This window comes from Eublepharis macularius, chromosome 6 (genome assembly GCF_028583425.1).
Source record: "Eublepharis macularius isolate TG4126 chromosome 6, MPM_Emac_v1.0, whole genome shotgun sequence".
Lineage (NCBI taxonomy): Eukaryota > Metazoa > Chordata > Lepidosauria > Squamata > Eublepharidae > Eublepharis > Eublepharis macularius.
The window spans coordinates 68989431-69010069 of NC_072795.1; the positions used below are offsets into that span (position 1 = coordinate 68989431).

Below are 20639 nucleotides of genomic sequence, written 5' to 3' on the forward strand. Positions count from 1 at the left end.
ACCTAGTCACATATACATTAGTTATTTGTGGCCCAAAAGACAGGATAACATTTGCCTGTCCTGTTTCTTGAAAGCAATTTTAACTACAGCAGAGTCGAAAAGAGAGAGTGTTTTTTCTGAAAGCCTTTGTCAGCTACAAAAAGCATATCCTTTGGCATTTTAAATTTTTTAAAATTTATATCCCACTTTTCTCCCCAGTGGGGACCCAAAGCAACTTGCATAGTTCTCTTCTCCTCCAATTAATCCTCACTACAACCCTGTGAGGTAGGCGAGGCTAAGAGTATGTGAGTGGCCCAAGGTCACCCAAGAAGCCTCCATGGCAGAGTGGGGATTTGAACCTGGCTCTCCTAGGTTCATGTCCCAACGATTCTAGCCACTACACCATGCTGGCTTATTTGGGATTGGCTGGTGAAAACAGGGCAAAATTGTTTGCCCATTCCTAGCAAGGGTATTGCCAAAACCAATGCCCTCACTCTTAATTGATTTCAGAACACTGGCAACTAGTTTGACATTATAGAGTCCTCATTGGCAGCTAGTTGTACTGATGTGTCCCCTTGAGGATTATGTTAGGGACACTTCCAACAACCTACTGATTAATCTAGGCACTGTATTCTCTTCCTCCCCATCAGTCTACATGAAATCAGATGGGGAAGAAAGGATTCAAGCACATCAGTACAGAAAGGACATTCCTCTAGAAAGTGTGGTCCAAACACTTTGTTTTATTTCCTACTTCTGGCTGGGTTGGGTGATTAAAAAAAGCAGAATGAGGTCAGGCAATGCCAGCAAAAATCTGGGCTCCTTCTCCCAGTCATGTGCTTTAGATCTTCCAAGGGACGCACACTAATCTGGCACACCAGTGAGAAGGCCCTTCTCATATACTCCTGCCTCTGTCTCTCTCTGAGCTTCTGTCAAGAAAAAAGGAGAGAAAAGGAAGCAACTGGGGCCAGACTGCTATGATGCCAATAACATCATCGCTGGTTTTACTGAGAAGACTTGCATTACTGTGCTATAGTAGCTGGCAATCTCACCACTCACCTGGCACCTGCTTAGACTCTTTCATTTCTTGTATGTCTTTAATGTACATTCTTGCATAGGCTGAGAAGACAGGATCCAAGCCCCATAACAATGAAGGTACCTCTTCTTCAAAGTCCATGGATGCAACAAACTTTCAGAAACTGTCCACAGCCATGGATCAACCAGCCGCAAGCAGAGCAGTTTGCAAGCCTGAAAAATAAAATAAAGCATAACACAAAATCCTCAAACACAACTGTCTCCTAAAAGTAGTATTACAACAGAGAGCTGAATGGAAATGCTTAATAGTCAGCAGCAACACATAGCCTTGTTATGCCAATATAGATTAAAATCATATGCCAATGATCAATACTGAACAATACTAGGCCTAGCTTCTATACTCTCTAGATGAACTTTTAAACTGTACATGAACTTTCAGTGTATTTTTTCTATGTGTAAGGTAATTCAACAGGTGTGCTTTCATCCTTTGACAATTAATTAAAATAGTGGACTCTACTGAGATTGATGTTCTTCTATCAGAGATTCAACCAATGGTGATCGCCCAACTTAACTTTTCTTGACGCTTGTTAGAGATTTGTAGTTTTCTTCTGCAGTTCTGACTATGACATAATTTTTTAACTAATTGGAAGGCTGTACTATGAAATTATGAATATTCAGTGAAGTGTCAAACCAATCAATATTTGTTTGTGCTATCATGTGAATAGACCCTAAATATTTACATATGATTAGGTATATAATTGCAAACACAGAAAGAATAAGCAGGGTACTGATGAAAGAGATCTCTTGGGAGAATCTAGGTGAGAAACTATTTCTACCTATGTATTTCATAGAAACTTTGAGCAATGTTGAACTTAGGATTTATTGAGAAATGTTAGTGAACTTATTTCTTATTGCCTTTCTATGTTCTGTTATTATAGGATTCATATTAATAGCCATTTATATTTTGATTGCTTGCTTCATTAAAAAACTAAGGTATATTTTCAATAAAGTGAAATAAACTCTAGATTGGTGTCTGTGTGTTTGATGGGGAGTTGCAAAGCAATATTGAACCCTATATAAATAAATGTACTGATAAACAGCTGGTTCAAAGAACTTATCTGTTTGACAGGTCTAAAGACTAACTGCTTTCGGCTTCCCCGGAGAGAGATCCATCTTTCTCCTGGCAAGTTGAAACTTGGTTTTAGACACGGGCAACTGTCCCGTTACAGCCTGTTATGTATACATGCCATGAATACATGCCATGATGGGGTTCTGTATTTTATAATGGTCAATGCTGTATGATTCTGTTTGCCTGACTTACTCGCTGTAACTCTGTGTGCTGAGAGCGTCTTAACTTCTGCTATTAATTGCAGGAGAGCCAGTGGGCCCCTCTATTATCTGTTAGAAATATGTACTTTCACTTTTCTCGCAAGTAGCCTTGGGAAGAGCTGCCAGCTGCAAACACTGTAACTTTCCCAGAGACAGATCTCCTTTGTACTTCATGTAGTCTAAACTACTTTGTTCCCATGCAACCTCTTTGGGGTTTCGCGCCAGAATGCCAATGGACCTGGGAGGGTGGGAAGTTTTCCTATAATAGCCAGACCTTTGTTTGAATTGTCACTTCTGCCAGTTTCCTGTACTGAATGGATCTCAATAAAGCTGCGTCATCTGGAACACCTGCGTGTTAACTGTGGAGGGCTTGAGGGACCTAACTGCCAGGGACTGACAGAGCCATTTCTGTCCTGAAATATAAGATACTGAAGAATAACTCTAGAAGTATGATAACAGGAAGTTTAATTAAGTTAGAATTTCATGAATTGCCAGGTCCTGACCTAGCCCAGCTGCAGAGTGCTCCCAGAGCCCAAACCATCTCAAAGCCTTGCTAATGGAAGAATGAGGCTAGAAGAGCAGAAGGAAGCAAATACTGCTGCAGAGAGACTTCAGTGTTCCTCAAGAGGCAGAAGGTGCCTCTCAATGCATTAGAGTTGCCAGTGTCCAGGTGGTAGCTAGAGATCTCCCAGAATTACAACTGATCTCCAGGCCAGAGAGATCAGTTTTCCTGGAGAACATGGCTGCTTTGGCGGGTGAACACTATGGCATTATACCCCATTGAGGCCCCTCCCCAAACTCCACTCTTTCCAGGCTCCACCCACAAAATCTCCAGGAATTTCCTAACCTGGACCTGGCAACCCTAACGCACATGCATCATGTAAGGTGGCATTCAGGGATAAGAGAAGGAAGCTGAGAAAGGCTGACTCCTGAGACCTCCCTTAAGATGGGAGACAGGCCAGAAGGTGTAGATTAACCTCCCCCTCCCTCCAACGCAGAAAGAGATGATGTTCCAAGTCAGCCATAGCACTAGGACATTAGACAACATCACCTCCCAAGTACAATATTCAGATTATATAATCTTTAAAAGTACTGTTATCCAGCTTTGTTTTGCCTAAGGTTTACATATTTTTCCTTTCCTTAACAGTTATTTTATTGGAACCCATTCTGCACGTCATATCTTATGCTGTTTTATTCTTCTCTATTTCTAAAGTCCCTCTTTACTGCCAAGAATTCCTGAATGGGTGGTGTAATCCCCCTACTCCTGAAACAAAGTCTCCAAAAACATCAGTGTGATTTCTTTGGTCACCAATACAAAAGCAACAGCTATTCTCAGAGATTTCTATCCTCACACTCAGAGGTATTGCCTTTTGAATCAATGTAGGCATCAGGCACTCTAGTTGTTTACACACATTTCGACAGTTTAGTTTTGAATGTAATTATTTATTGAGAGCAACATCTTATTATAGCTCATGTCCCTTTCACAATAAAAGGTATGTGGCATATCCTAGCTCCTCACACCCAGAACCCAATGGAACTATATTATATACAATAAGAATTCAGTCAGCCATGCAGATTACTACAAATAACAACAAAAACAACATTTGATTTATATACTGCCTTTCAGAACAACTTAATGCCCGCTAAGAGCAGTTTACAAAGTATGTTATTATTATCCCCACAACAAAACACTCTGTGAGGTAGGTGGAGCTGAGAGAGCTCCTAGAAGCTGTGACTGACCCAAGGTCACCCAGCTGGCCTCAAGTGGAGGAGTGGGGAATCAAACTTGGTTCTCCAGATTAGAATCCAGATTAGACCCTTAACCACTGCACCAAAATGACTTGAGTTTCTCTCTTCATATAAGAAGAAACTGATTTCAAGGTTTTTTCCACATTCCATATTCTAGTGGATTCCCTGTGCATGTAACAGGCTATGAACCAGCTCTATTATTCTGTCTTCTGAGAATGAAAGATCATTAATTAGGACAGCTGGACCAACAGAGCATCTACACAAATGCCTGTTTGCTAGAAATATTTATAAACATTAAATGGAGAGCAACTACATTTCTTTTGATTATTTATAGCTTTCTAACTAGTCAGTTCCTGAAGTCTCACAGCAAACTAGAGATTAATTTCTTGTTTCCTTCCTAGCGAGACACTAGAACAGTTTCTGTTTATGTACATTTTCTTTTTTTATTGAATCTGTTCAGGGCCAGTTGATCTGTGCATTTCACATGGTACTGTTGAGGAAAGAAAAACAAAAAATGCTCAAGTTCGTATCTGATGAGTGGGGGGGGGGTAATAGCAAATTTAAGCCTGACATAGACAAACAGAGCAGGAAAACTAGTGAAGGAGAAATTCATGACTCAAAAGCAAAAATTACAGACAGGTCACAGCCTGCTTTGCACCTCATTCTACACTAATTAACAGCTGCTATCTTCCTTGCTGACAGCATTTCACTTCTAGTAACGATCAGCAACGTAGATCACTTGTAATGTTGCATTTTTTCTACAAGTTTTCCAAAATTAGTTTAACCTCCAGTACACTCTGCTTCTTGTAGTCCTCCTGTTACCCACTGAAACAGGTGTCATAACTTGTGTTTGCTTTCTTTTTTTAATAGAAAATATTTGCACTTGTTTTTGTTTGAGCTACAAAAAGCAGCTCAGTGTCTGTTTCAATGTAGTCTTAACCAAGAATATCAGTAATAGGTGGGGGATAGAATAGATGGTGAAAGGCAGAAGGAAAGCTCAGAGAGTGAAATTAAGAGAAGAGTTGGCACAAATGACAAAGAACTGACCACAAATAATGAAAGAATTTGTCAGTGTGTGTGTGTGGGGGGCAGTTCCCCAAATCTAAGTGTGCATAGGCATATGCATGTATTAGTGGCATAACCACCTGCTTGGTGCACCCAATAAGAGGAAAAGTTGTTCTACCCACACAGGCTTATCTTCTTGTTCTGCTCTTAACAGATTCCCAACCAGCCCTGAATAAAAATGCTGTGTATAACATGGAAGAAAGACTTTCTCCTGTTGCAAACTGGTCTGTCCCTTTACATTTATCTATGGTGAGGCAAGTCAGCTGCAAAGGAAAATGTTAACTGGACAGGGCTGAGAGAGAAACAATGGCTTGAATCCCACAGAAAATTGCCACTGACAGAAGGAATTCCATCTACGGGAGTGCAACCCCTCTGCCTCTTGATCCAGTTGGGGAGGGGCTGTGGCTCAGTGGAAGAGACTCTGCTTTCATGAAAATGGTCCCAGGTTGTCCTTGGCATCTTGACTCAGCCAATGTAGCCTCCTAGATCCATGCCATGGTAACATCCAAATCAGACTATTCTAATGCACTCTACACGGGTTAGTCTTAGAAGTCAACCCAGAGACTGCAGTTGGTTCAGAATGCAGTGGCTTAGTTATTATCACGAGCTAGACAGGGCATTCACATTACACCCATTCTGCAGTCACTCAGTTGGCTGTCCATCAGTTTCCAGGTTCACCTCAAGGTACTGACTATTACATACAAATCCCTCAGGGCCTTGGGCCCACATATTTGCAGGACTGCCTCTCCTCCTATGCTCCACCAAAACAGCATTGCTCATCAGTTCAGAGCCTTCTGCAGGTGCCACTCTGCAAACAGGCAAGATCAACTACCTGTATGTGTGTTTTCTCTGTTATGGCCCCCACCTTGTGAAATGGACTGCCTGAGGAAGTCTGGAGGGTCCCCGCATTCCTGTCTTTCCAGACACAATGTAAAAAATGAGTTGTTCAGGAGAGCTTTTTGATAAAGGTTATAGGGCTGTACTACAACAAAATAGTCCAGGAGGCACCCATAAAGGAAAAGGGACTGTTGATTATACTGTGTATAGAACGTGTTAAAACTGCTCACTTGATGTCTCCTCATACGGACTGTATCAACCTACATGGTGCTTATTAGATGTCTCTTCATATGAACTGTTAACAATGTGTAATCTGCTTTGAGTCTCAGAGGTGAAGGTGGACCATAACTATAAAAAAATAATGCAGCAGCTCAAATGCCCCCCAACCCTCTGTATAGGGGTGGAGGATGTACATCTTCTGCTGCCACCTCTTTTCTGTCTTAGTATCTATAGAAAACTGTCTTATACCAACTCAGACCATTGGCTTATCTTTTAAATACAGATGGTCATTTGAAATCAAGATCATCTAGCCCAGAACTGTCAGCTCTGACTAGCAGCAGTTCTTCAAAGTCTTAGGCCAAGAAAGGTCTTTCCCAACACCCATTCCCCAAGCTTTTTGAACTGGCCAAGAATTCAACCTGGAATGCTGGTTCACTTCCTGAACCATGTCATTTGCCCATACCCATGACTCAGTTAAAGAAGAAACGGAATGAATAATTGTGAAATATAATAAAAAGGGCAAATAATGATCTATACATTTTTATTTAGATCTTATAGTTTACAATAGCCCCAAGAACATAAAACAGAATTATGGGTTCAGAGGAACCCTCTCAAGATTTGCAAGGTAAAAGTAGACTTTGAAGAATTAATATTTGGAAAATCTTGTGCCTTCGTTTCATAATACAGCCATAATCCTTGTTATACGAGGAAGTAAACATTTTATTTCTGCTAATGGGAAACGTGTGGTTACTCCTCAACCAAAGAAAGGGGTGTGTGTGTTGGGTGAGTGGGATCCATCCTCTATTCAGAAAGCTGGATAAGCCTTCGTTTTTCATCATTGGGTTACTACTTTTATTCTCTAATCAATTATATCCTGTCTGGGATCTTCTGGCCTTATTTGAAGGTAGCTGCCTATTTGGATTGAAGAAAAATGCCGGAAGCAAAAGTACCATACAGGCAAGAATACTCAAAGGTGTTCCTTCATTATCTCTTTCCTCCTTGTCTTTATAAGGAGTGTGTCCTTCCAATGTGAGAAGAACAGTAGGAAAGAGGACTGTTATGCCCTTTATTCTGGCTGTTTAGAACTAAACCAAAAAATGGCATTCCATAGCTGTATATAATTCCTCTAGCTTCAACACTTTACTAATAATGTAATATTCAGCTATTATTATGCTATTTTATTAAACCTATAATCAGCAATAATGAGCATTTAGATCCCATATTCTAGATAGTGGTATCTAAATGTTTGTAAAACAGTATCCTGTTCTCTACAGCAGTGTGATAACAAGACTTCAACCTTTGCATCTTGTACAGAATGTTTAAAGGCATGGATTAAATGTGTTCTCAACCTACATCTTGTCTGTTTCTGTTGTTCCAATTCATTCCATCCTTTTTTGAACCCTCTAGCATTTTGAGTGTTTTGTCACATTATCTATATATTATCCATGGACCTGCTGTTCTGCCATCTTGACTATGGCAAAGTATTAGGTCCCACTATTATATATCAGCTTCTCGGCACTGTTGCTGCTGCATTACTTTTCTCTTCGTGTTCTACTTAAGGTTTCAGTGAACAATAATTCCCATTAGGAAAAAAGTTACGGAAGGATGCACCAATAAGCCACTGTTGCATATCTGGTTATCTTGGAAAAGGGAATAACTGTTGAAGTCTAAACTCTTTGTTGCTCATTTAGTGGAGTTATGTATCTGTTCTTGATACCCTTATATATCTTGTATTTTTACAGATTTAATTAATCTATTTAAAGCATTTTCATCCTGTTTTTCTTCCAAAGGAACTCAAAGCAACTTAAAATATAGTTTATATATAACAATCATAAAACGAGTACATCTGAATAATAAAAACAGACTCGGGACAAAAGACAATATTTCACATTGTACTACCCATCCTCAAATGCCCACCTTATCAGCTTGGTCTTACTCACTCTCCTACGGCAGCCTTTCATATCTTACATGCCACCATGCACTATATCAGAAGAGCATGGGGCCCACCATGACAAAAAAAGAAATACCCACTTTTCCCAAGGACATTTAGATGTTTACAGGTATCCCTCTATTGCGTTTGCAATACTAAAAGACCACAGATGGATAATCCATGGCAGCTAGAGTCAGTAGGAGATGGCATGTCACGTCTGCAAGTAGAGATGTCTACAGTTCCCAGATCTTAATGTAGAACAATAATGAAGCTGTGTTGCTCTGTACAACAAAGCCCTGTTAAAATGTGAGCTATAGAATTCAGCAACCTGAACTTCTCAGCTTTTGTTCCCTCAGTAAAAATCATATTTATGGCCCTCCTTGTCTGTGATAGCAGTTCTGAAAGTGCCCTGAGTTAGTTTTGTGAAGGATTTTTATTTTTTAACATAGAGAACACACCATATTAAGGTGTCATCTTCTGTTCTGAAGAGACTTGAATCTTAAGTCTTTTTTCACTTTGTATACCTTCACTGTTTCTTTATGCCAATATGGTATAGTGGTAAGAGCAATAGTTTAGAAGGTGTCATGAAGCTCACTAGGTGACCTTGAGTTAGTCTCTCTCTCAGACTAACTTAGGGTTAGATGTGAAGATAAAATGGAGGAGGAGAACTATGTACTGCCTTGAACTCTGTGGAGGAAGAATGGGATAAAAATAGACAGATATGCTACCACTGAATAATCCACTGATTAGTTTATTAGATTTTCAGGTTGTATTGAACACCAATGAAATTTACTATTATAAAATTAGCTTGAATCGGTCAATTTCATAAAATGAATTGAAGTGTTGGCAAATGCTGTCAAATCACAGGCAACTGACGGCGTCTTTGTAGGGCTTTTCAAGGCAAAAGAGACATTTGCCATTACCTGCCCCTGTGCAGCACCCTGGACTTCCTTGGTGGCTTCCCATTCAACTATTATCCATGGCTGACTCTGAGTAGGACTTGTACCATTACACAAATGTAAAAGGTAACATGTCTCTTCTTTATGTTTCATTAATACCATTTTATCGGCTCCAGTTCTTCCCTAGAATAGCGTAGGTTCAACATGGTTCATATAAATAAACTATGTATGTATGCATATACATTTTTCTTGCTTTTCCTTCTACACTACTTCTTGCAACATGCCTTTGAGGTAAGTTGGATGAAGTGAGTAGCTTAAGATCATGGTATGTTGGACAGCTAAGCAGAAACCTGAACCCAGATCTCCCCCAACACTACCTGCTACCCCACATTAATCTGAAAGCCTGTAAAAATCATCCATCTGAAAGATATTAAATGGCTTAGTTAGATCACATGAAAATGTGTACTGAAAATGCTTTGCTAGTAGCTGTCTTCGCACAAACCCACACACCGATGTTAGAATTTTTTTGCCTTCTGTGGCAGTATAAGGCTTTGTTAATAGATTTTCAGTAGAATCCTAAGCGAAGTTACTCCAGTCTAAGCCCTTTGATTTCAATGGGCTTAGACTGAAGTAACTCTGTTTAGGATTCAGTATCACAAAGATACAAAACAGAGCTGTTAAGCCTTGCTCACAAATTACAGCAAACACATGTACAACATACAGTGTACATGTGACTTACATTCAATGCACAAATATCTGAGCATCCAATTTAAATTTCACATTTATCCAGGTACTGATCCCCATGTCATTTGTAAAGTGAATGCATATTCTTTCTTAAAACAGGCAGGATGTGTGTGTGTGTGTGTGTGTGTGTGAACAGAGCTGAAGGGAGGGGGAATTAAGAGGGCCACTAAAGTCAGCAAGCACCACAAAGAATGAAATCAAAGAGCTGGGCTTCAAATTCAAGAACAGAAAACAAAATAGATGTCCAATACATTTTTAAAAAGAGGATCTGAAGGGGCTTCCTTAGGAAAGGTATTTTACTCCAGACAGAACTAGAACACAGTTCAAAACAACTGAACATGCCAGCACTCTCACTTAGACTCCTGTCATCTCCCAACCCCCCCCCCCCCCAGCAAGGATTCACCGACACCCCAGTAAGCACTAGGGGGGAAAGCTACTGCCACTAACTCAAGGGTGGGCGGCGAAAACTACCGTTGCCGCAGACTTCGACGGAACTCACACGAGGCGCTGCAGCCTGTAACACTTTTACGCAAAGAGGATGTCCCGCGAACAAGGCAGCAGCACAAGCTTCCAAATAAACGTGCGTCGCATGAAGCACCAGGCGGGCACATTTTGAACAGAAAGCGGACGGAGACCCTTGAATGGCATGTTACGAATATGTTAAATGCGACAGCTCCACTTTTGACACCGAAAGCTACAGCAGGATCGTCGACCTAAAGAGCCCATCTATACCCGCAGCACCACTTGACTTTGTTCTAGAGCCCACCTCCCCACCCGCTCCTCTTTTCCCTGCCACAAATTTGCAGAGAGCGCTCCGAGCACCCACTCGAAGGGAGGGAGGAATTGCCTCTCTTACCGCTCCCCTCATGCACGGCCGCAGCGGCCCTGTCCGCAGAGCCCTCAGCTCGTTCCAGGCACCACCAAGTTGCCCGCCGAAGCGTTCAGAACAATCCGATTGGCAGTTTTCCCCTGACATCATACGTAAGACGAAAAAACCGGAAGGAAAACGGATCACGACCGCAACTGCAATTTGCAGTTCCTCTGTGCCCTCACACACACGCTCCTCAGTTTCAGCATCGCCGTTTAACTCTATGATGAGAGGGCGGGACGGCGGGTAGTAACAGCCTGGAAAAGGGCATCGAAGGCGGCGCCGGGGAACTAGTGCGCAAGCGTCACGTAAGGGGGGGGGTAAGGAGCGTGAGTCGACGGGGGCGAATTGGGAGCGGCTCTTTTCAGGGTCTGGCGAGAGCGGCGGAGACGGCTGCGTGCGCACGCGCCCTGCGAGAGCGGCCGGAAAGGAGCGAGCGCGCTTTGACGAACTTGGGTGCGGGGAGCAGAGGAAGGCGGCTGGCGGCTGGCCCCTTGGCAGACCGGGGAAGTGGGAAAGCGAAGGGCGGCCGAGTCGGCGGCGCCTCCCCGCTCGCCTCGAGGGAACTGGGGCTTAGCGTCGGCGTCCACAGGTAGTTGGCTCTCTCGTCTGCCTCCTTTCCGCACGGAAGTGGCGGCGGGGGGTGGGGGGAGAGCATCTTGGTTATCATCACTGATGTGGTTCTTCGGATCTCTGAGTGGGGCTGCTTTCCTCTTCTCTGTAGGCGCGGGGAGTTTCTCTCGCCGCTCCCTGAAACTGGGTGATTCCTCCTTAGTTTATCGAGCCTGAAGAAGCAGCGGCGTCTCGTTCATTTGGGGCAACGGCCACGTTTTTTTCCCCCTTCCCTTCTCTGTTCGTGTGTTGAGGGATGTAAATTATTTACGTTTTTCTCCCCCCCCCCCCAGGCGAAGAACCGTTTCCAGTTGGCAGAGGGCCCCCACGTCAGTATGTGGATGCCCGTTCTCCACATCCTTGCAGCCCTTTCTCACAACCTCGAAGGACTGGATCTCTTATCACGAAGAAAAAGAGGCACGTTCCTCGGAGTGATGCCTGTAACCTGCTCTTCTGAAAAAGCGTAGTCAGGACAGGACAGGATTTCAGTATCGTCATCTGCCCTTCCATTGTTTGGCCTAGGTACCCTCCACTGGAGTATTGGATTTCGTGTGAAAATACAAGCTGTACTTGCTGAATGGAGTTGTACTTTCTCTGGGCTTTGCCACATGTGATATTATGAATGAGAAACTAACAATCATGCAAGTCTTAGGATACTAAAGCTGGAGTGAGATGTTTGCAAGAAGACACTCATTGCTGTTTTCTGCTCCATTTGATATTGGATTATTCTGCACTAAATCTAGAAACCTGGTGTGAGAACCTGTGCTGTTTTCTACTGTTTTGCTGATAGTGTCTATAAAGAATTGTCATGTTACAGAACAGTCATAATTAAGTGCCTTGAATCCCTTTCGATCATAACATTACCAAAAAACCTCTCCAGCAGTTAACGCTCTACAACAAGCTGCTGTTTATTTACTCTGTGGTATTTCTTGAGCTGCATTAAAAAGGCAAAAATGTCATTCTTTAACTTCCGTAAGATCTTTAAGTTGGGAGGTGAAAAGAAAAAGAAGCAGTATGAGCATGTTAAGAGAGATCTGAATCCAGAAGACTATTGGGAAATTATTGGAGAACTGGGTGATGGTGCATTTGGCAAAGTATTCAAGGTAAGAAACAATATTTTTTGCTTCATGAAATACTTGTATTTAAACATTATTCTTCTTAATGATTTGTCACTTGTTCATCTTGTACTATAAACATTTCATAATTCAGAGAATGTTTTGATATGTTGATTTAATTCTACAAATTAAGGCAACAGTGAAGAATTTTTTATTGCTGTTAGTCATAACTATTTTTGTCATAAATGGGCATGGGTCAGAGTCATTAATCACAGCCTAGAATAATAGAAACAAAGATGGCTCTTAGGTCATGGGTCCACCCTTTTCTCCTTGACTATTGCAAAGCTGTTTTGTGTGTTGTCTTCTCAGGAGTTTCATTTGTTTCTTCTGTACCCTCCTAGAAGACAAGAACTTTTTGTTGGAGTGTATTAGGTTCTCCTGTAGCTACTCTGTACAAATGCAAGCGTTAAACTTTTAAAATTGTTTTGTCATGAAAATCTTAGATTAAACTTTTAAAATTGTTTTGTCATGAAAATCTTAGATTATATATTCTTTAGAATGCACTGCTTCTTGATTTAAAATAAAATCCAGTTGTTTTCCTTAAGTGAACTTTTCTAAAGGGTTTCATATAACTTTTTGTGTAATGTCTGTTAACCTGTATGTCTCCAGCTCTGCCCTCTTAAGCCATTTGATTGAAGAGTCAACTTATTTCTTTAAATAACCTTCTTGAGTACTTCTGTCTTGGCACACCTGCCATTTTAGTTAGATGCTCACGTTAGTTGCAGATAACCTGAGCTGGAAGTTTGCAAGACATTATAAAATATTAATGTATCTTTAAATGGGAACTATGTTTCTTTAAATGGGAACTATTGTACAGTAAGTAAGGGTTCCTGAATAACTTTCTTAGGGCTGTACTGTAAGAGTTCGTATATTTTGATAACCTTGATGCCAAAACAATTAGCATGGCTCCTTCAGTGACATGTAGGCATTCCTCACAGTTTCTGTTCATGTAAATTGCTCTTGCTGATTTTAGTGTGTGTAGAAGACAGACTAATAAGGGTGAATTCATAAATCAGACTCATTACTGTGAAAGGCAGGTAGTCTGTTCATCACTCTTTAATTTTTTTTGCATTAATTAACAGTCTCCTGTAGTATAGGGAATATATTATCTAGTTCCTGAGGCTGCAAGAATGAAATTGCCATATTACTTAAATCTGGATGCTTTGTAGAGCTTGAGTTTAAAAGAACTGTTGTTTCTTACATAGTCACTAGCTTTCAGAATAAATTAATGCATAGTTTCTTACTGAAAATGATACCTTTTGCTTTAATTGGATGCTAAGATTTTCCATTTCTGTCAAAATTCATCTTAATTTTGCAAAAGCAATTTGCTTCTTAAGATGAGACTGATATATGCTTTACTTATTCATAGTTATAACTGCTCTTTTCTTAATCACATTGTATCATCATTTGAAAGGTTTTAGAAACTGATTGCAGTTACTTCAGAGTTTAATTGCTTATAAGGGATATGCTTTCCTATTTTTATAGGTAGCATTAAAATACTGAATTCCTGTCACCAGCAGAGATTAGCTTCCTTTTAAATATTGAACATCAAATATTTTGAATTCCTTTAGTAAGTTAGAATGCAAATCAACTTTATAATCTTCTGATTTAGTTTTATCTGTATTTGGCATCCAGAAGGTTATAGTGTACATTAAATTGGTTTATGGTATACATTAAATTAAAATGAAATTTACATTGGGCATGCTGTTATGCCCAAGTATAGATGTTTTATTCTTAGTATAGAAAGCCTTCACAGAATCTTCAAACATTGTGTGCATTTTAAATGAGATTCCTATGCTCAATGACATTTCTATGCTCACTTATGTGTCAAGTACTTCATGAGTAAGCTGGAGAGTTCCTAACATGTATGTGTGCTTTGTGCTGCCAAGTATTTGTTTCGCAAATGTAGAATGTATTCCTGATTCATTCATTCTTTTCAAGAGCAGTCATATTTTTCAAGGTATGACTTATGTCATGTCAATCTTGAATAGCTCATTGTAATTAACTCAGTTTATGTCTTTTAGAAGAAGTGGATCTTGGGTTTTGATTACTTAAGAACCAGGCTTTAAACTGTGTTAAGTCTTGCTGTCCTGTCATTGTAGCCAATGTGGGTGCTCTTATGCTTTTATTTTTATGTTAGGGAGTTGTTCATTGCATTTTGTGCTTGTTCATGAGATTCACAATTGAGACCTAGTCAAAAGTTGGAAAATGAAGAGCAAGTAATATACTAGATGGCATATGCACAATCACAGTAATTATAATTTTAAGCCGAAGATTTATAAAAATGGTATCATTGTTTTTCAAGCATTTAAACCAATATACACACTTCCTATTTATAACAGAAGGGTAATCATTTACATTCCTCCAATCAAGATGCAAGTTGATTCTTGCCTTCTTTACATTAGTCACTTACTTCATGAGTAAGCTGGAGACTTCCTAACATGTATGTATATTTTCTGCTGGCAAGTACATGTTGTGTAAATGTAGAATATATTCCTGGTCCACCCATTCCTTTACAAACCAGTCATATTGTTCAAAGTATGAATTAAATCATGCCAATCTTGAATATTTCAAATTGTGATTAACTTAGTTTATATTTTTAGAACAACTGTACTGGAATAGTGATTGTAGTGTTCTTTGAGTATATGAATGCATTGGGTTTCCCAATGCTTTAAAAATGTCTTAAAGTACAGAGCTGCTCAAATCTGTTCCTTATTCAGGCTGGCATTTCTGAATTGCATATAGAATTAGGAACCAACTTCTTAGGTTCTTTGTTATCTTTTTTGTATTTGCTAAGATGTAGAGATGATTATCAATTACATGAGGGCCCAAAATTGGCAAGCAGGTGTTTATTTTACAAAATTTATATCCTGCCTTCCTGCTGCCACAAGGGCCACCAAGGCAACTAATAAATTAAAGCATACATAATAAAATAACATTTTAAAACCATCCCAGAAAACCATCACTAAAACAATTAAAACCAGAGCTAAAATACACACAGAACAAAACTTAAAACATTGGGTAGGAAGGAGGGATCACTGAGGGAATGCCAAATGAAACGAAAGTCTTTACCCACTGGTGGAAGATGGCAACTGAAGGAAACAGATGAATTTCCTTGGGGTGAAAATTTCAGAGTTTTGGCACCACTCTTGAGAAGGCTTTCTTCCAGATTGCCACCTGCCTATTGGGCACCTGAAGCAGGACATCTAAAGATGACTATAGTGGTCAGGTAAGTTCATAAGGGATAAGTGGTTCTTCAGTTATGATGGTCCCAAACCTTATAGGGCTTTAAAGGTCAGAACAGGAATTGTATTCAGATCCAAATTGGAAGCCAATGTAGAAGAGCTAAGACTGGAATGATATGATGCTTAGAATGCACTCCAGTCAGCATCCTGGCTGCATCATTCTGCAACAACTGAAGTGTCCAAAGTCTTTCCAAGGGCAGCCCCATATAGATCACATTGAAGTAATCTAATTTAGATATAACCAGGGCATGCACTGCAGTGGCCAGATCTTTTCTGCCCAGTAAAGGCAGCAGCTGGCTAACCAATCAAAGCTGGTAAAAGGTATTCCCAGCCACAGTAGGCCTGGTTCCAAGGACACCCCAAGACTAAGGGTGTGTGACCCCATCCAGAATACATTGACACCTTAATTCCTGAACAGTAACCCACAACAGAAAGGTCTATAGACCATCAATTTGCAATTAATTCAACAATCTTCTATAGCAAAAAAAGTGCCAAGTGCTTTTATGTTTTACAATTCTCACACAACAAAAATGCACCAACGAAATAGCATAAACTCCTTCAAAGTTTGCAGTCCCAAGACAATCAGCTTTGAGCGCGTGGTGGCTGCTTTCCTCCCTGCAAACCCCACGTCCCAGCTGCAGATTTTCCTGGTTGGGAGCTGGTCACCGGAATGTTGTCCGTCAGAGACCACTGCAGACAAGAGAAGAAAATAATTTCCTTTAATTGAGAGACTGTCTTGTGTGAGAATTGTAAAACATAAAAGCACTTGGCACTTTTTTGCTATAGAAGTGATTGTCGAATTATTGCAAATTGATGGTCTGTAGACCTTTCTGTTGTGGGTTATTGTTCACATATTCTATTTACCACACAGTGTTGCCCTTTTGTATTTAACCTTAATTCCTGAGTCAGACCTTCCAGTCACCAGTAGCACTTCCTACTTTCTAGGTATTGAAAAAAATCTTTAAGTACTGTTACCATTTTTTTACCTAACCATCTTAAGTTTTCTCACTTTCTGTATACAGTTCCTGGTAGGCTTCTGAAATTCTGCAATAATGGATCTTAATTTGCAGCACTTTACAGTTTTTAACATCTGATGGCTTATCCTGCTGATTGCCTACTACTGTGGGTATATATGCTGATATATCTGAGAGTTAAAACAAATTATGATCTCAAGTATGTGTTTTTATTTTAAAAATGTATATACTTTGTTTATAGTCCACTTTTCTCACTGTGACTCAAGATGGGTTACACAGTTAAACAATGCAATAGAGCAGTGTTCGTACAATCAACAATGCAATAAAAAGGAATTAGAAAAGTAGAGTAACCCATTAAATTTTATATTATATGCAATAAAATAATATCCATACAACATACAATGAAATCTGCTTTAGACCATTTCTTCATCAAAGCAGCTTAAAAAGTTAAAAACCATTTTTCTTCCCCTCCCCCTATTTCCATGGTATCAGTACTAGACTGTTCTGCCTCAGATTGTCAACAAGCCATCAACATGCTGTGGTCCTCCTGTTTTAACTTGCTGTCTATTTCTTTATCCAGAAGGTAATGTATGTTGAAATGAAAGCACTGCAATGTGATTTATCAAAGTAAATAAATAAGATTACTAAAAAGGCTGATGATAATACTGCAATAGGAGGAGGTAGGAGGCTTGTAGGCAGGGACTGAAATATACCCCAGGTGTATATTTTATTTCAGGATTTACCTAACAAATAATAATGTAAGGGGTCTTTCTGACAACTGGACCTGAAAAGGGAGACAAAAAATGTTTGATTCAAAAATAACAATGAAACAGAAACATTCCAAAGTCAGTTATTGTGATAATGAAACCTGACTGCTTTATTAAAGTTTGATCTAAATCAGGCTTGTACAGTAATGGAAATCACTTGTTTCTACTTTACCTGTTTACAGCTAATAGGCAAGAAAACCCTCATTACTCCATTTGTGTTTAGCTAAGGCAAGCAGATTGTCTAATCTTACTGTATAAAATTTTATGTGCATATTTTGGTTTGGAGGAAAAGATTCCCCAAGGACTTGTGCATTAATGGCAAGCCATCCATTAGAATAAAGCCTTGCTCTTGGTGATCATGTTACACGATTGAACATTCGAGAGCGAATCTTCCCTTAAAGTCACTGAATGTCAGCCATTTGCTTTTTCTAGAATGAAATGCTTATATTAATAAGTTTATATTCATTCTTCAGGAAATGAAAGAATAAGCCATTCAGTAAATAATTTTGTTGTTTGTAAATGATAGGCAAGGCAATACAAAGTAAATACATGTTGCATATTGTATGAACTTAGGTGTTGGTTGCAAGCTTTGGAGTTGCATAGACCTCTTTATTAGGCAGAATGGAAAGTGGACAATCTTTGTACTGTTTTCAGCATTATTTTCCCTACTCAGATGTTAGTCACAGAAACAAGGAAGGACAAATAGCCTGAAAATAATATACTGACAGAAGGTCTTTATGTGTGTATCTTGCCACCTATATCCACATGCTGCTCTTGAATTGTTTATGGTTTCAGACAGTATGAGAACTGCATTCCAGCACAGTTAAGATTGCTTGCAAACATTATTGTAGTTTGGCATATTTTATCTTCTTGCATTTGTAAGATGGGAATAGGCAAAAGTAACATTTAGGAGTACCTATATAGAAAACAGACTAGGTAAAGCTTGTATTGCTAATAAAGGACTGCTATTGAGGTGGTTCCATTGTCTTACTGCAAATGAATTTATGGTACTGGAGTGCTGACCCAGACTTTGCAAATTGTTTTAGTTGTGTGATATAGCAAGCAGCTAGGAGTAGAAAATAAGCAAAATTATGGCAAATAACAAGATCTTCAGTTATCAAGCTTCCTTTGACATTTTATTTATCAATACTTACATCATGCCTTTTTGCCCTTATAGGGCCACCAAGGCCCTATATATAAAATATACATATTAAAAAGCACGTAAAGCTATTAAAATTAGCAGAAACACATTGTTAAAATCAAATCTTTAAAAACGTCTAGAGACAAAAAAACAATTAAAACATTGAGCATGAAGGAGGGATCACTGAGGGTGCACCAAACAAAAAGTCTTCAGCCACTAGTAGAAGATGGCAACAGAAGAGGACAGACTAACCCCCTTGGTAGAATGTTCCAGAGTTTTGGTGTCACATTAAAGAAGGCTTGGCAATAACTTCTTAATCAGCCCATACTACTTTATTCCTTCTGCAGAGTTTTTGTGTTGCTGCTGCTTCTTCCACCATGTAGTTGCTGTATTCTAGTTTTGTTATCAGCATTTGAATATGACAATGCTTTAAAGACTAAGTTTACAGTTTACTGCATGTCTAATTTGTTCACTTCAGCATGAGAGGGTCTGGATTTAAGGCCATGGGGAAAATACACTATTTGCATAGTTCTTATAAGGCTGTTTTCTGTTGCAGGCGTTGATAACATTTTATATTTGTACAGATCTCTGGCGAGACAGCATATAAATTCTCTGAATAAAAAATAACACTAATGTGTTGGAGTCCTCAGATTACATGATCAGTCAGGATGTGTGAAAGTGCCAGGAGTAGTTGGAAAAAACGTTATTTAAGAGTTATAGCCGTCCAAAGAGAAGAAAGAATAGTCTGTGGTTGTAGGAAGGGTACTGCTCTGGCTGTTGTCACTTTTGCTGATAGCACCATTTAGAGCATCTTTGATTAGGTGTTGGATGTGGAAGTACGAAAGAGGCTATTTCCTGATGATGAGGAAAGTGTGTTGCTAATAGATATGGGGGACTGGAAGGATATATTTGAGACAAAAAAGGGGGAAATCACAGTTATGGAGCATGTATTTAAAAAATGGCTCCTACTTTAAATTAATAAATTGGAGTTCAGCACACACTGACTCAGGTTATTTTTCTTCCAAATGGAGATGAATGTGATAGACTTTTTTCAACCTTTATGCCAGGATAAATCACAAGAACTAATATATTGTCGAAGGCTTTCACAAGAACTAAGTTTGAATGCTTACTATTTCTTTTTCAAGAGGCTCAGATTAACTGACAGGGTAAATTGCATCTGTAGGGGACAAAAATTACTTGGTAGAAGAAATGAATTTTGAAGAGCATTTAAATGAGGAAAGGATGTTTGCTTGATGAATAGAGCTTGGGGGGGCATAGCATCACCAATGCTATTGTTCAAAAACTTGGATACCTCCCATTTAATTGCTGACTGGATTGACTCCACATGTATCTCATGAGTTTCTGCATCTTTACAGCACAAATGTACTATTTGCACATTGAGAAAACTGAAAAATTGAATTTGAGACTGGGAAGCACTATGACCTGCCTTTCACCCAAGCTGCTTGCCTCCATCCACTGGATGTAATGTGGAAAATGATGTCTGTGAATACAGTCCCAACATTTGTAGTCCCAGTAAACTACAGTTCTTACCAGGCAAAATTGGGGGTTAAAGGTTGTAGCTTGTTAGGCTTATTTATTTTGTGTATGTGTTCACATGTGTACATGAAGGTGCAGGGTGTCTGTTCCACCATACATCCATTCTACAAGTTTCCATGTGTGAGCTAACAAGACAGGCGGTTAAAATAGTATGTGTAAATTCAAGTGAAACACAAAGTTCAAGTCTTTTCCTATGAAAGCTATTGAGACATGACAGAATATAGCAGTCAGGAAAATTTAAAACATTACTGACAAGACATAACTGATTTGATTCTCCCCCAAATTGGCTCATCTTATGCTAGTGTTTAAACATAAAAATGAAGCGTAGATCTACATTGCACATCATGGCAAGAACCTGTAGAATCACCTTGCCTGAGATACCACATTAGATATGATAGCCATATATATACTCAAATCTTGATCTCAGGATTGAGTCCATGAACTCCCATGTTGTATATTGTAATTTTATTTTATAATGTTTGAAGCATAGAACAACATTAAACAGCTTTTTTCCTTAGTTCCTCCTCATTAAAAAATCTTGTTGTTGCTCTTAGAATTGATTATTTTGCTAGTGTGG

General features: G+C 39.4%; 2 protein-coding genes across 2 annotated transcripts in view; one reads left to right on the forward strand and one right to left on the reverse strand.

Annotated features, from left to right (window-relative positions):
* The window catches only part of STN1 (STN1 subunit of CST complex), a 43902-nt gene extending 33109 nt beyond the window's left edge, over window positions 1-10793 (reverse strand). Inside the window, exons 1-2 of the mRNA XM_054983065.1 lie at window positions 10640-10793; window positions 1036-1224 (exon numbers count right to left, since the gene is read on the reverse strand). Of these exons, the coding sequence (XP_054839040.1) occupies window positions 1036-1153 (118 nt within the window). The 5' untranslated portion in view covers window positions 1154-1224; window positions 10640-10793. The remainder of the gene's footprint in view (window positions 1-1035; window positions 1225-10639) is intronic.
* Window positions 10794-11006: 213 nt separating this feature from the next.
* SLK (STE20 like kinase) overlaps window positions 11007-20639 on the forward strand; it is a 69261-nt gene continuing 59628 nt past the window's right edge. Inside the window, 2 exon segments of the mRNA XM_054982261.1 lie at window positions 11007-11243; window positions 11557-12366. Coding sequence (XP_054838236.1) covers window positions 12217-12366 — 150 coding nt within the window. The 5' untranslated portion in view covers window positions 11007-11243; window positions 11557-12216.